We start from the raw sequence: 14,785 nt of genomic DNA, 5'->3' as shown, positions 1-14,785 counted from the left end.
TAACTTCTCCGTGCCCCGAGTTTTATTTGTAAAGTGCTGACTAATAAGCCTACCTAACAGAGTATTATGAGAATTAAATGAGCTAATACATGTAATACATTTAGAACTCTGCTTGGCAGAGGCCTAATAATAATAGTCATTATTGTTGTCACTGCACATTATCAATTTATACATTTATATATATTTTTAAATTTATATCTGTTCAACTATATTAGCTGGACTTAACCATTCTTGGTTGGTAATACATAAAAGACTTACAATAATGTTATACTTTTCTTCTCCCTTGGGATTTTTTTTTTTCAACTTGACAGAGAAGTCCTTGAGCAAACCAAACAAGAGCAATGATAGGTCAATGACGATCTAAAATGGTACTTACGAAAAGATATTTAGGAAGTTAGGAACAATGTACAGTTAACACAAGGTCACTGACCTTGTGTGATCGGGGTTATATGCTAGGAAAATCACTTGTATATCTTTTATTGAAACATAGAATCATGACCTGGCTCATTCTGTTCATTGTCACTTCTGCCTACCTACCAACCGACCTACCTACACACGTACACACACACACACACACACACACACACACACACCACTTATATTCTGCTTGCTGAGGAAAATGAATAAAAACCTTGGTATAATCATCTTCAAACATATACAGGTATATATATAAGGAGAACTGATGTTAAAAAGTTATTACTTTAGAAATCATCTCACAAAAACGTGTTTTATATGATAGGTTTATCAGCCATTTCACTTTTATAAGTAAGCTAATATGCCATATTATATGTGTTTTTGTTTTTGCCAAATGAGTGTTTATATTTTCAGAGTCTATTCGAAATGAAATTGAAGTGAATATACTTATTCTTTTGTTAATATGTGTGTTAGTACTTGATGCCAAAAATACAAAATCATTGTTCTTTAGGCAGTGGGGAATTTTCCCGATGTCAGTAAATGTTTTCTTGTTTTGTGGTAATTTGTTTTTGTCTTTTGAATATTTTTTAGTAGTCCCTTGTCTCGAGCGCGTCTCTTCCTTTTGATCTAGTATTGAAGTCACAGTTTCACCTGTGCTTTATGTATAAGTGAATGTACCACTAACTGCTTTGACTTCAGAACCACACCTGAGATCAGAGACAAGGATTTTCCCTACCCACTTTGTGGCTCATATCATCTGTTGTTAGAACTGGAATCATCAAAAGGAGGCATGAAACACATGTGGATGCCTCCAAAATGTAGTACCATCTCCACTCACTAGAAAGTTGCTTTGTCACAACACTTGCTCTCAGAGCAGAGTCCAGAAGAAAGTAGATGCAGCGCAGACAGGTTTTTACCTGAAGGGAAACAAAAGTCATGGTTGTGGAAGGACATAGCCAGGTAGGACACTCAAAGCAGCTTGCTGTCAGCCAAACGTTTGAAAAGTAACCCCCAAGGACAGTGGCAGAAGGCTCTGATGACAAAGCTTACCTTTGTCACAGTTTTGCCCTGGCCCTATTGTCCGCTCAAGTAGTGTCTGGTTTTGAAAGATACAGGTCGTCTGTGTTGTACAAAAGGTTTCAATATGCAAAAACCTCTTACATACTGGTCTACCACGTCACGAAATGCCAAAATGTAGTTGAGTGCTGAGTTGTAAATGTGTGTGGTGCCTACGATTGAATGTATTTTTTTCCTGCATGATCATCCATTGTGGTGTTTGTAAGTAGCAAAAAATGAGCCTGATTTGTTCTCCTTTGTAGAGCCAGGCCGAGGCCCACTACAAAGGAAGTAAACATGCCAAGAAGGTCAAAGCACTAGAGGCAACGAAAAATAAACCCAAAATGGTTTCTTCCAAGGACAGCGCAAAGGCTAATCCCAGCTGCTCCATCACGCCAATCACAGGCAACAGCTCTGACAAATCAGGTCAATGACACTTTTTGTTCTTTACATTCTTTGTGTTCCTCCTGGTCCCCTGCCCCAATCCCACTCTCCTTTGCTCAGCTGTTGCATGTTTTCTCCATGACTCGTTTTTATAATATTAATATGTTTCCTTCACAGGAGGTTATATGTGTGCACGGAATCTAAGTATTTGATATGTTACCATTCCATGTTGTTAAATATATACATTTAAGTATATATGTGCGTGGAAATATATATACATATATATGCATGAAAATAAGTAGAGGCTCCTTGGTCACAATGTGTTTAGACAAACATCAAGAAATGGATCCAAAATGCTGAGTTTATTATTCCTTTCTACTCTTTTTATGTTTGATTTTTACTATAAACTTTTTCAGGAATTCTTAAATTTGTTTACTGATAGGCTTTTTATGTTGTTTTACTGCAGTGAAGGGGCGTGGGGGAGCAAAACGGTGAAGTTTTCTGAGACAGTGGCATTATTAAATGAATCTGAAAATGTGCTCAATAATAAAAGATTTTGATTTTTGAAGATCTTTACAGAGTTCCCCTCAGAGTTACAAATGAACTCAAGGACTTTAAGGGAACTATTTACAAAGTTATTAATTGACTAACAGAAGAACTTCATATAATTGGAAATGGCTACTAGTGGAAGTCTCTTTTAAGAAGTGTCCATATTTCACAGTCCCGGTGAATTGGCAGTTTTTCTGAGTAGGTTCAAACTAAATGACTCAGAGAGAAGAGAAAAAAGTCATTTTTCTAGCATGTATGCCATGAAATTGGATAAATTTAATAGGCTTTTGCACACGTACATCTGCCCCTCTGGGTCCAGGATGGATGAGTCATGTTATTTTAGTAACTAGTTGAGGACCAGTGTTTATTAAAGGAGACTAAGAGAATATATCTTTCTCTGTTTGACTCTCTCTTTTGAGACCTAGACCTCTCTGTTACTGGAAACACACACACACACACACACACACACACACACAAACACACACTTCTGACTCTCTTTTGCTCTTCAAACATTGTAGAATTTGAGGAAGACTTCATAACGCTTTCCTGTGGCTTCCCAGGACTTTTGGGAAGGCACAAATCCGTTACTGTAAGAAGAAGATTCAGAAAATCCTGGTCAGACAAAAAGACTATGTAGGAAGGGACCATGGTTAATTAGGTGCCATAAATGCTGGTTCCAAAAGCTCTGCTGCCTCGAAGGAGTGAGCTAACCCAAATTTGGTAATAACGATTATTTTTGTTCTTTGTGTGAGAGAATGACTAAATCATGTGATCTGATGAAGAAATAATCAATACTGGATTAGTGTATCACACTTCTCCCCTTCTAAAGAACAGAGCCTTTTTACGTATATTATCTAACTAATTTTTAATCAAGATCTACCAGATATTAGGGTAAAATATTATCTCCAGTTTACAAGATAGCAAACTGAGGCAAGGTCCCCATTGTGGCAGTTATTTGCTGGAGGTTACCCAATGTTTGGAAGAACAGAATCCGTCATCTCCTGACTTCCTGCTTGTTTTCATTTTCTATAGAATATTGTGGCCTCTATGAAACAATACTCTGTCAAAGCTTTTATTACTTGAATTATATACTTGATTAGAAAAAAATTATATATGTTTTATTAAAGGCAGTTAAGTAAGAATAGTTATCCTGTTCACTTTTTAGAAGTTGGAGTAGAATTAAATGTAAAATCCAAAGAATTGGCTTTGTGGTCTCCTAGGATCTATCCCAGTCTTTAATGATGCATTAATGGGAGTTCAAAACATGGTAGGAGGGAGGAGAAATGTGTTTTGGGAGAATTGGGGTCAAAACACAGCCAGAAGTAGGCAGCTTCAGGAAGATGGTGAGAACATATTGGCCAGACACTCTACCCAAATTTCTCCCTAGAGTTCAAGTGTCATAATGCCATATGACAGTACACCTCCCTGTGATAATATGCCCCATACATCAAATTGAATGTTCTTTTGTGGCAACATTTAACCACTCATAACAGGTTCAAAAAACAGAAAACACAGAGCCTTTGAAAACCCTTGTTTTTTGAAAATAATATTGTGATAATCAACCTAATGATAAAATATTGTGATAGTCATCCTAATGGTCCATATGTCTAGTCTTTAGCAGAAGATGTTTTTTTACAAAACTTAATTCAATACCAAGATGAGAAAAATACATTTCTAGTTCTTCAAAATGTATAAAGCTATTTAGAGCTGAACAGCCTTTAATCAGCTGCTATCTAAACAGCTGAAAGCAGATGGAATGATTTAGAATGCTTTCGATATTTTTATAAATGCAATTAAGAGCAAAGATGATGGAACCAGCATGTTCTGCTTGAAATATAACAATAGAAACACCTTCAATTTGTTCAGTTTACAAAATCCAGTCACATACCCAAGTGTTTTTCATATGATCATCTCAACACCCCTGTAACTGGTAGGGCTGAAATTAGTATTCATCTTTCATTGATTTTTAACCAAGATCTACCAGATATTAGGGTCAAATATTATCTCCAGTTTACAAGATAGCAAACTGAGGCAAGGTCCTCATTGTGGGACCTTTTATCCATTTATTCACTCAACTTTATATCCATTTATTAATTCAACTTTATATCCATTTATTCACTCAATAATACATATTATTATACCAATAGCATAGTCAATCTGTATATTTTGCCAGATGCTGGGGTGCAGCAGTGAACAGAAAGACATTTTCTTGCTCTCAACTTCCAACCTAGCATGTTTTATTATTATTATTATTATTATTATTATTATTATTGTGTTGGATATTCGGACTATAAAGAAAAGTAATATATGGTTACCACCTTTAAGGTACTCTCAAAAATATGGTAACAACAAAGAACCTGGGTCTTGGAAGGGTTAAATGGCTTATGGGAGGTTCACAACTCATATCGCAATAGAGTCATAATAGGAACTCAGAGCTTCTTGTTCCATGCATATCCCATTAGTCCCGTTACTTCTAAACTTCTCTGACTTGGGAGAGTGAATGCAAGAATCCCAATGGGCAAAGTCAGGCCACTAAAACACTTTTTAAAGAATTAGTGAGTAGGACCATATATGACTTTTAAATAGCTTGATGACTGTTGATATGTTTTCAGTAGGAGCTATGGCATTGAAAGGGCCGTTAAGGCTTTGTTTTATTGATAATCCTTCGTTCCTGTGCAGTATGTTGTCTATAGCATTTAACCTTAATAGAACAAAGCTTTAGAAGTTACAAATCTTTTCAAGGGCAAGTTTGAATGAAAACACTCGTTTCAGAAAAATGACAGATGTTCTCAAAAGCTCCAGCTTGACAATTGTAGACTCTGTGTGTCGAAGCCAAATATACTGACTGAGATAGAGGTCAACACTGGAAGGGCATCACCAACATGGCAGGAGCCTTGAATAGCTTCTTCAAGGGTCCAGCTGGGTTGTCCACATTTTCAGTAGCATTTTGCATCATTCCATCTAAAATATTTCCACTAGCAACATGGAGATTGTTTTATTTATCCCGTACCCGTGAACATAACATGGAGACTGTGAGATGACAGTGTCAGAAAAGACATAAGAAGGAAGGAAAGAAGATAGGCTACCTCAAAACAACTCATTTTAGTTTTCAGTATATTGTGCTTTTGCATGGTGGCAATTTCTTGGGTGTGAACCCAGAGCAATTATCAACTAGTAGATCATGATTTGCCTAGAAAGGCTGCAGTTTAGCTTTTTACGGGTACCCTGTGGCTTTATGAAAGAGCACTTTCAATTTTGTTGAAGAGTTTTTCTGTCAAGGATACAAATGCAGACCCTCTCCTCGTCATTTTTATGGGTTCCCCTGTGTGTTTCACAGTTTTTATGTCTTGTTACAAATGGGGCCAAGTTTTCCAAATGACAACTTCTCATTTCCGCTGACGGCCGCAGGACTCTATCGATTAGCTAGCAAGGTCTCGGAACCACCCCTTCCCCCTTTCTGTCTCCAGGAGGACCTTGTGCTGTTGAGTAGAAGAAAATGATAGTTTTCTGCTTTGGCAGCATCTGTCATTCATAGAGAAGCGCCATCATAAATTTGGCATACATATATCCAAATCCAGGAGGCCGAGATTTAGTATCCCTCCTAAAATAATAGATTAACTATATTTATGACAAGCATCTTAAGTCTGAAATTCTGGGGTACGTCATGTAGAACATAAATTGAGTCCCATCTGTCTAAAGAGAACAGACTATTGTAGTAAGGCTCATATTTTCATGAAATGTACATATATCATTGAGACTTTCAAAGTCAATTTAAAAAATGAAACCACCTCTATCTTTGCCCTTACACCTTGAATTTGACAACTGCAACCTGCTAGGCAAGGCTGAAGATTCTTAGGTAGTTAAGTGTTTCTCACACTCTGAAAACTAACTTCTGAAACTTTTGAGCATTTCTTTTGCTTCCAAATAATACTGAACATTTATTGTTAGGTTCTCCACTTCTAAAAGCTATTTCCTAATGTTGCTCTGAGAAAGTGAACCAAAAGTTGAGACTGACTGACGATTTACTGAGGAACTATTAACTTATGATTTACTAGGGATATGTTATAAACCTTTCTAAAAAGCAAAACCTTGGATATCTCCTTGAGGCTTATATCACCATTAGAAGATATTGGAATTTAAAAGGATTTTGTAAGTACATTGAATAATTTTGTAAAATCACAACCATAAATGCCCTTGAGATTTTATTTTTTACAAAGGTTATTACTTACATTTTTATGACATTCCACTTACTTGCTTCAGGAAGAATTCTCTTACAGTGACATATTTTTCTGAAATTGGTGGATGATCAAATAGAATTACTCAGTAAATATTGGTAGATTCTGTATGCAGAGCACTGGTACTAGACAATTTGGGGGATTCTGGGCCCGATTCTGATTATGCTTACAGTCCAGTGCCACACAAATTTGGCTTTATGGTATAAAGTTTGAAGTGTTTTTTATAGAAACATTTCTATAGTTGTTTTCTCTCCCCTGACTTCTTTCTCTGAGGACCAGGTTTACTGTTATGGACATTGGGCATAGTATAGTGCAGTAATGGTTTGGTGCTCTCATTTCTATAGACAACACTATCCAATAAAATATTCCATGGTGATAACAATGGTCTATATCTGTGTTATCCAACATACATGCCGTTAGCCACACATAGCTATTCAGCACTTGAAATGTGGCTTGTGTTACTAAGGAACTGAATATTTCATTTTAAGTAGCCACACATGGCCACTGTACTGGACAGTACATCAATAGACGGTGGTACTCTTTGCTCTTTTGACTAGCTATGACTCCAGAGAAGGCATCACATTCTCTGAGCATCTCTTTTCTCATCTGTGAAGTGGGAATAATGCCCTCTGTACATCATAGCAATGTTGAATGGATCAAGTTAAATATGAAAGACTTTTGCAAAATGTAAAGCATGAAAAAAAATGCCTATTATTGACATAATTTGTTTTGAGGGGTTTTGTGGAGTTTTTTGTTATGTTTTGTTTTATCTTTTTTGTTTTGTTTTTTTGGTCCTCCTGTGGCATTTTATTTTAGCTGTCCCCTCTTGCTGCTATCAGTGAGAGGTAGTCAGCTCTCATCATCTTTCATTATGCAGCACGTAATATAACATATTCGAGAAAATCAGATCCAAGCTTATTAGACTTATGCAAAAAATAATTTTAACAGCAGTACTAATAATAATGTTAGCTGGGTGATCGTTATGTGCCCAAGACTAATGTGCTGAACATTTTATATATACTATCTTACTTAAAGATTACAACAATTCTCTGATGGATACTAGAAAATAAGACCTAGAGAGAGGAAATAATGGCTCAGAGTCATTCAGATAGAAAGTAATTTCAAGGCCAAAGTCTCACCGGTGCAGCCCCTCAAATTCACTACCATGATATGCTATCTTTGGAAAGGTTCATGGACTTAACTGCACATGAAGGCTATTTGAGATTTTTTTTCACTAGGTGATACTTGTAGAAGTCTGATATCTCAGAAAGGTGTGTTATCCCTTTCCACACCCTATTTTACAACCGGCTTTGTGTTTTAAAAAAAAGTTTTAAGTGGCTTTGAATATGAATATATTAACCAAGGTATGATTCTTGAGTAACATTTATTTCCTTTGCATGTATAGCATAGTAAAAAGAACAGGAGCTTGAAATCAGACAGATTAGCTCCACCTCTCACTGACCTTATGACCTTGACCAAGTCATATTCACTGGCCTTCTATTTCCCCATCTATAAAATGGGAGGGCTAATACCTACCTCCTAGAGGCCTGGCTCAGTGCCTATAACTTGACAGACACTCAGAAAATAGTAGCCATAAAATGCAGCCATTTGTTCAAAGAAATTTCCAGACCCTGTCCTTATCTGGACTCTGCAATTATTTCATGCCATGCTACTATGCAACAGTGGTCTGCACTTACATTCCTCTTCATGTGCTTGCTTTGTTATCTCATAGTAATTATTGCACTTGTGTTTTCATTCCCAGACATTAAGACTTGATGAGCCTACTCTCCCAGTGGAACATTTAAAGATGCGGAGGACCTGCTTGGTCTTCCTCACATTTTTGTGTAATGTAGGAAAAGTCTTTCTACTCATTCTCCCACTGGTTAATGTATCCATCCATTATGTCCCCAGCTGCTCCTGGTACTTCATCCTGTACAGGGCAGTCATATAGTTAGCATATATTAAATTAATATCATTAAGTAGAATTTAATGAGGGAAGCTCAGGTGCCCTCTGAGAATACAGACAGGGCAAAAAGACACTGCTTAACTCTTTTTCTTTGTATTCAGTAAGATAGATGCCCTACCTCACAGGTCAACAATCCGCTCTATATTACCTTTGCAGTAATAAAATAATGGATAATCCAACACATCTCCATTTGTTGAGGAAGAAAATTGGGTGCTTCCTCTGGAGACACCCCACCTCTACTCCCCACCCTCCGTTAGAGCCAGGGTTGGATACTGAAATCAAAGAAGCAGTGGGGAGGGTGCAATCAGAATAGGAAACATGGCTCTGATTGCCAAGTTCCTGCTGGCATCTATGTCAGTAAATAGGAAAAACTTGTCAGCTCATACATTTTTTTTTTCCTAGCTTCCTGCACAACTTTTTCTTAGTGTACAATTTTTTGGTATTTTCTTATGTGCTATTAATTGCTTAACACTTTGTTTTCTTTCAAATATAAAATGACATAAATACTAGAATTTCTTGCTACAATAGAGAGTATTTTATACCTTGCTTCCCAATATTTGAACTTCTATCAGAGTCTTATGATGATTTTTGCATATTTAACTAGCAAAGTGGCCATATTTAAGTTAAAATGATTTGTCTTCCCTACCTAGCACAATATCTTTGTTCTTAGTTCTCTATTAACAAATAAAATATTTTTACTCAATGTGAAAATTAATCAGTATACCACATTTTGAGTTTGGAAACATTTGTTTATTTTATTCTTTTTCAACCAAAATTTTACCCAATCATTTGACTAATCCATAAGACATAATGATTAATAGCCAGTAAAAGTATTTTTAAGTACTTTGAAAAATCATTAGGAGATTTTCGGTTTATATTACAGTATTTCAAATTGAAAGAACCCTTTTGAAAAGCAGTGTCATAAGATAAATCAAAAACCAAAAATCTGTTCATTCCATTAGACCAGTTAATTCTTCTTCCTGTAACTAATATCAAGAAAATCATCCTAAATACCAAGCAAAAAAAATAAAATGTTATGCATGAAGATGCCCATTGTAGCATTATTTGTGTTAATGAAAACTTGAAACAAGATGATCAGTATTAGGGAAATTATTTAAATAAACTACTTGTATCCAATAGAGTATTATACAGCTTTAAAGTAAATAAAAGTAACAACATGAAAGTACATGTAATACATTAAATCAAAAAGATACAAAATACATTAAATTGAAAGTTTTAGAAAAATGGTTTATTCATGTGTGTGTTTGCACATATTTATTGAGTCCCCACTGAATACCCAGCATCATGCTAGGCACTGGGTATATGACAAGGAATCCAGGAGGCATGGGCCTTGCTCTCATGTGTAGATAGTGAACGTGTGCTTGATGACTGAAAAGAAAAGCGTGCTGACCTAGTCTGGGAAGGAAGGGAAGTCCCAAGCAATAGGTTTCAGCTCTCTATGCCTGATGGGTGAGAAGAAGATAGCCAGGCAAACAGGGAACCTGGTTTGGGGGTGGAGGGTAAGAGGATTCTCATCAGAGGGACCAGTCCTCCACAGGACTCGATATGTGAAAGAAAGAATGCCCTGTTCAAATAACCGAAGTAATGAAAGGACACTTGGGAACAAGGAAGGGAATTTAGGATGTTGGTAAGAAAGTGGTTGAAATGGTGGCTAAGGACAGAAATGCAGGCAGAATGAAGTGATAAGCGTAAACTCAGAGCTTCTTAACCTCTTCCCGTGGCCGACTAATGAAGCCTATTTTCAGAATGGTGTTTTGAATTCCATAAAAATGAAATGAAAGTTTTATAAAGAAAACTAAATATATTGAAATACAGTTATCAGTTTCTTGTTATGATATGGTAATACAGTAATAATGCATTAATTAAGATCTAGCAACAGGTCTAATAGCTACCGTAATTCTGAAGTAGAGACGAGCATAAATGGTATTTCAAGCTTTCTATAACAACTGTAATATCCAATGGAAATATCTGATATGTATTGGTGACAAAGTTACAAGTACTGCTAAGACTGCTATACTTTGTTGCCTTCATTTAAGATACATTTTTTTAGATGAAGAAAAGCTGTTTCCTCAATACCTCTCAGGCTGACCTTTCCATTGTCAGTGTGTATTTCACTCTCCTTGGAGTATCAAAGCTAAACCCTAAACTCTGCATCTAGAGAGGAAGGAGGCGGGAGGAGAATTCAAATGTTTTCCTTGTACCTTGTGAATCTACGTCTCCTTTGTAAAGGGCCATTCATTTAGAAGAAAAAGAGCCTGCTCCTCATTCCACCTAGAAAATTAGTTTTTAATCTTATCCCTGTCTTTGAATCGTTACTATATCTACTCCCTGAGGGACTTGATTTAAGTGACACGAGTTAGTGATTCTATTTTCCATAATAAAGCTGCTTCACATCTCTTACTGACAAATCGGAAAAGGGGCAATTTTTCAACCTGAAGAAGTTGAAATATGATTTCTCTATTGTACAAGTCAAATGGCTAGAAAACTACACAAAATAGGAGAAAGCTGTTCATTAGATTCAAACTCTAGCAAACAAGCCCTCTTTTGTGCTCGCTTAGAAAAATGACAAGGTCACTAATACCAGTGCCAGTTCACTGATACAGAGGGGAGGCTGCCAGCTTTCAACATGGACATATCTGGAGGTGCCACTGTTTTATCTGGGTGTGAGGGTGACAGCTTCTACTCCCCAACAAAGTGGCACAAGGGACAGTGGGGCAGCTGTCATACAGATCTCGGACAAGGAGGGCAATTACTGTCATATCACTGGACCACAAAATCACCACAGGGGCTAACCTAATAGCCAGAGCCCAACTGACAGGTTTCAAATGGAAAAAGCAGGGATATCCTAAATCAGGATCATAGATGGAAGAAAATTACAGTTTAGGACATTTAGGAAATGAGTCACCTGACTTTCATGGGTCTTAAGTTACCTAAAGAAAAAAAAAAGCTTTTTTTGTGTTTTTAAGGAAAGGATATACAGATTCAGATTCGGTGAAGAGTCGTTTTTAATTTATAGACAATTTTCCCTGCTTCCAGGATTAGTCTAGAAGCCAAGATATGAAAATTAGATGTTAGTTTAATTAATTAGGAATTAACAAGCTTGAAGAGACAGTTTCTGGAATTTAACATGAGACATAACGTGGCGTTGGATGTAAAGGGCCCACCAGTATCAGATAGTTCCAATGTGTAATATTTTAGGACTTTCGTCATGTTCTTTGCATCTTCTGTGTTAGCGTATTATTCCTCTGAGGCTGTATCTGAGTAATATAGTGCTATGTTTGATGAATAGGTGGGTTGATTTGAGCGACGTTTTTGGTGTAAAAAATAAAGGTGACAAATATGTATTGAAGACTGATTTCTTTCACATGGTTTATAAACTGGATATGAAAACAGTTCCGAAAAAAGAGGTTTTCAGAATGTTTAGAGCTTTGGAAAGTAAGGGAATTCATGTGGAACCTCCCAAAGAGGCAACTTTGAAGAACTAAATTCATTTGGCTGCATAAATTATGGATATCTGTTACAAAGGGCAATTCTGATGTAGCTAAGCAAATTTTGCTTCAAAATCCTGTAGGATAAAACCTTTAAAAAAGTGTTTGAGTAATCAGGAAATAATTAAGACAGTCAGAAACCCTGCTAATTAACATTAGGTGAGGGAATACTTGAAAGTGGAATTCCTATTAACCAGAAGTTCCAGATGACATGCATCTTTATTAAAAGAAACAGAAGTAAACAGTACATTAATTAAACTTTCTAATACACAAAATAAGAAGGCTTTAAAAATGTCAGTAAGGAAAGAGAAATAGTATAATGGATTTTGATTAAAATATCAAGCAATTAAAATGAGAAATCATAAATATAGGCTTTGACGCTTATAAGTTTACATGTCCAGAAAGAAGGCCACAATTTAAATATATTACTGCATAAGTGACTTCCCTGATTTTAGGATCTGTGTTATTTACTAGCTAGTATTATCAATCTAATGGTAGAATTCCCTGAATATGATGGAACCACTTACACATTTCCAAAGTCAAAATATATCCTTAATGTTCTCAAAGATTAAGCCTTTGACCTATCTAGGGGATAAAAACTAAAACATAATTTATCTAAATATTAGATCATGTAAATGTTATACATACCACACCTCTTAATATTTTTTTTAAATGGGAAATGGCCATCTTTCATCTCTATTTTAATAGTTTTAAGGTATGGTCTGCCTTCTGACTCAGTCCGCCTTTATAGTTATCTCTTTCTTTACACTTGCTGCCATCATCTATGCCCAAATAGATGTTCAACCAAGCAAACCCCAAGCTTTCTAACACCTAAGCATTTCCTCATACTTCCACTTTTCACTCCTTTTCACCCCATTCTGTTTATCTAAATCTAACCTTCAAAACCCAGCCAAAAGGCCACTTCCTTTATGAAAAATGTCTCTTTTCCTAGCCAGAAGTAATCATAACCTACTCTATGTTCTCCTGCCTCTTACCAGTTTCCATCATAAATTAGAAATCTCTGAATGACTATTTCATTTCCTCTGCTAAACTGTTACTTTCTTAAAGGCTGTACCTACTTTATTTATTACTCTCTTCAATGTCTAGCAGGCTGTCAGAATTAGCATATTGTTCATGTATTTGTTCATGAAAAAATTACCTCTTTTGAAAAAGATGTGAAAAGGAAGTGTTTAATTTTTCTTAAAGAAATAAGGATATAGAAAGAAAGACGTAATTTTGTCCATCTTCTGTATGTAACCTGAATCAGGTAATTGTTGAATAGGATAGGTATTTCCATTTAAGGCAAATATGCTTTAAAACTAAACTGTAATTATAAAACAAAGCAACAGCTTTTACACACCTCCCGGTGACTATTGTATGCCTTTTATAGTATAATGTTCATGTCATAGGAAGCCCTGACTTTGTTCAGTAAGAGTGATTTATTACGCAGTGAATAGCTAGAGAAAACAGCATGCTCACTTATGCCCCCTACTAACCTGTGGGCTATTATTTAATTTTGATGAGCCTCAGTTTCCTCATCTTTAAGATAAGTATAATCATTTTCAGCCTTACCTATTTTACAAATTTGTTGTAAGAGATAATAAGGTAATGTAAGCGATAGCGTTTTGTAAATTGTGGAATTCTTTATAAGTGTAAGAATATATGAGGGAGATCAGTATAAGGGGCAGTCAGATAGTAATCTGACTAAGAGAGAGGATGGGTGAGTAAATGACTAAAACAGATCAGATTCCTTAGGTCATGTTTATATGAAATACTTTGTGAAATGCTTGAAGCAAGGAAAGGTTTTGCTGTGCAATAACTTGTTTCCATCACAAGAAACAGTAATTCCACAAAGGCAAATGTTAAAATGACTGAATTATTTCACTTTGTTCATTCTTTAAAATCACAAATTCAGTCTGAGGGATCCTTATAGATGAGAGAGTTCCAGGCCTGAAATAATCATCAGTCTAATGTACTTACTATTACCAGTTAGGAAGGATGATTTTATTTCCTTCTCTCCTACTGTTGAGGTCAGTTCAGTAAACATCTAAGATCTTTTCTATCATACTTCATGGCATTCTGAAGTTTTAATAAAGTTGCTGAAAAGGAATACAGACTGGGGCACCTAAGGATAATGAGAGTTTATTAACATATCTATAGATAGTTTCTAAGATCACCAGCTCTGGTAGGATTAAACATGGGATGGATTTTGCTGTTGCCTCAGAAGTTCCGGTTCCTTTCCCAAAGGACCCACTGAACAGAGCCTGTCTTGAATAGCAAATGAACCTGAAGAGTTAAAGTCACTTTGGACCCTCTTATAGGCTGCGCATGGGCCTTGGGGATTATAAGCATTTAGTAGCTACATGATCAAAATGCCAAGATGTCTGTAAATTATTTCGCTAATCCTCATATTATGCTTATAGTTAATGTCATTATTTAACATTCATGATTGAGACTGGTAGTAATTAATAAGTATAATGAAATGTTTGCATCCTGTATTTTGGATAAATTTCATGTCCATTCAAAGAGCAGCAAAAACTTAACTAAGGATAACCAAAATAAACCATGTTTTCTTCCCTCCTCTCTACCCACACCCCAAAGTTAAAATGTTTAACTTAGTGTAAACATTGAATTTTAATTTATACCCATGTCCTAATTAAAACATGAGTAGT

At 35.9% G+C, this 14,785-nt stretch overlaps 1 protein-coding gene across 9 annotated transcripts in view; it reads left to right on the top strand.

The window, feature by feature from the left end:
• ZNF385B (zinc finger protein 385B) overlaps positions 1 to 14,785 on the top strand; it is a 375,248-nt gene that overhangs the window by 354,679 nt on the left and 5,784 nt on the right. For all 9 annotated transcript variants that reach the window (XM_074338711.2, XM_019739352.3, XM_019739353.3 and 6 more), the window contains one exon: positions 1,734 to 1,896. In XM_074338711.2, coding sequence (XP_074194812.2) covers positions 1,734 to 1,896 — 163 coding nt within the window. The remainder of the gene's footprint in view (positions 1 to 1,733; positions 1,897 to 14,785) is intronic.

Source organism: Rhinolophus sinicus, chromosome 17 (assembly GCF_057876585.1).
Source record: "Rhinolophus sinicus isolate RSI-liver-muscle chromosome 17, RSI-T2T, whole genome shotgun sequence".
NCBI lineage: Eukaryota > Metazoa > Chordata > Mammalia > Chiroptera > Rhinolophidae > Rhinolophus > Rhinolophus sinicus.
This window is presented reverse-complemented; position numbering and strand designations above follow the sequence as displayed.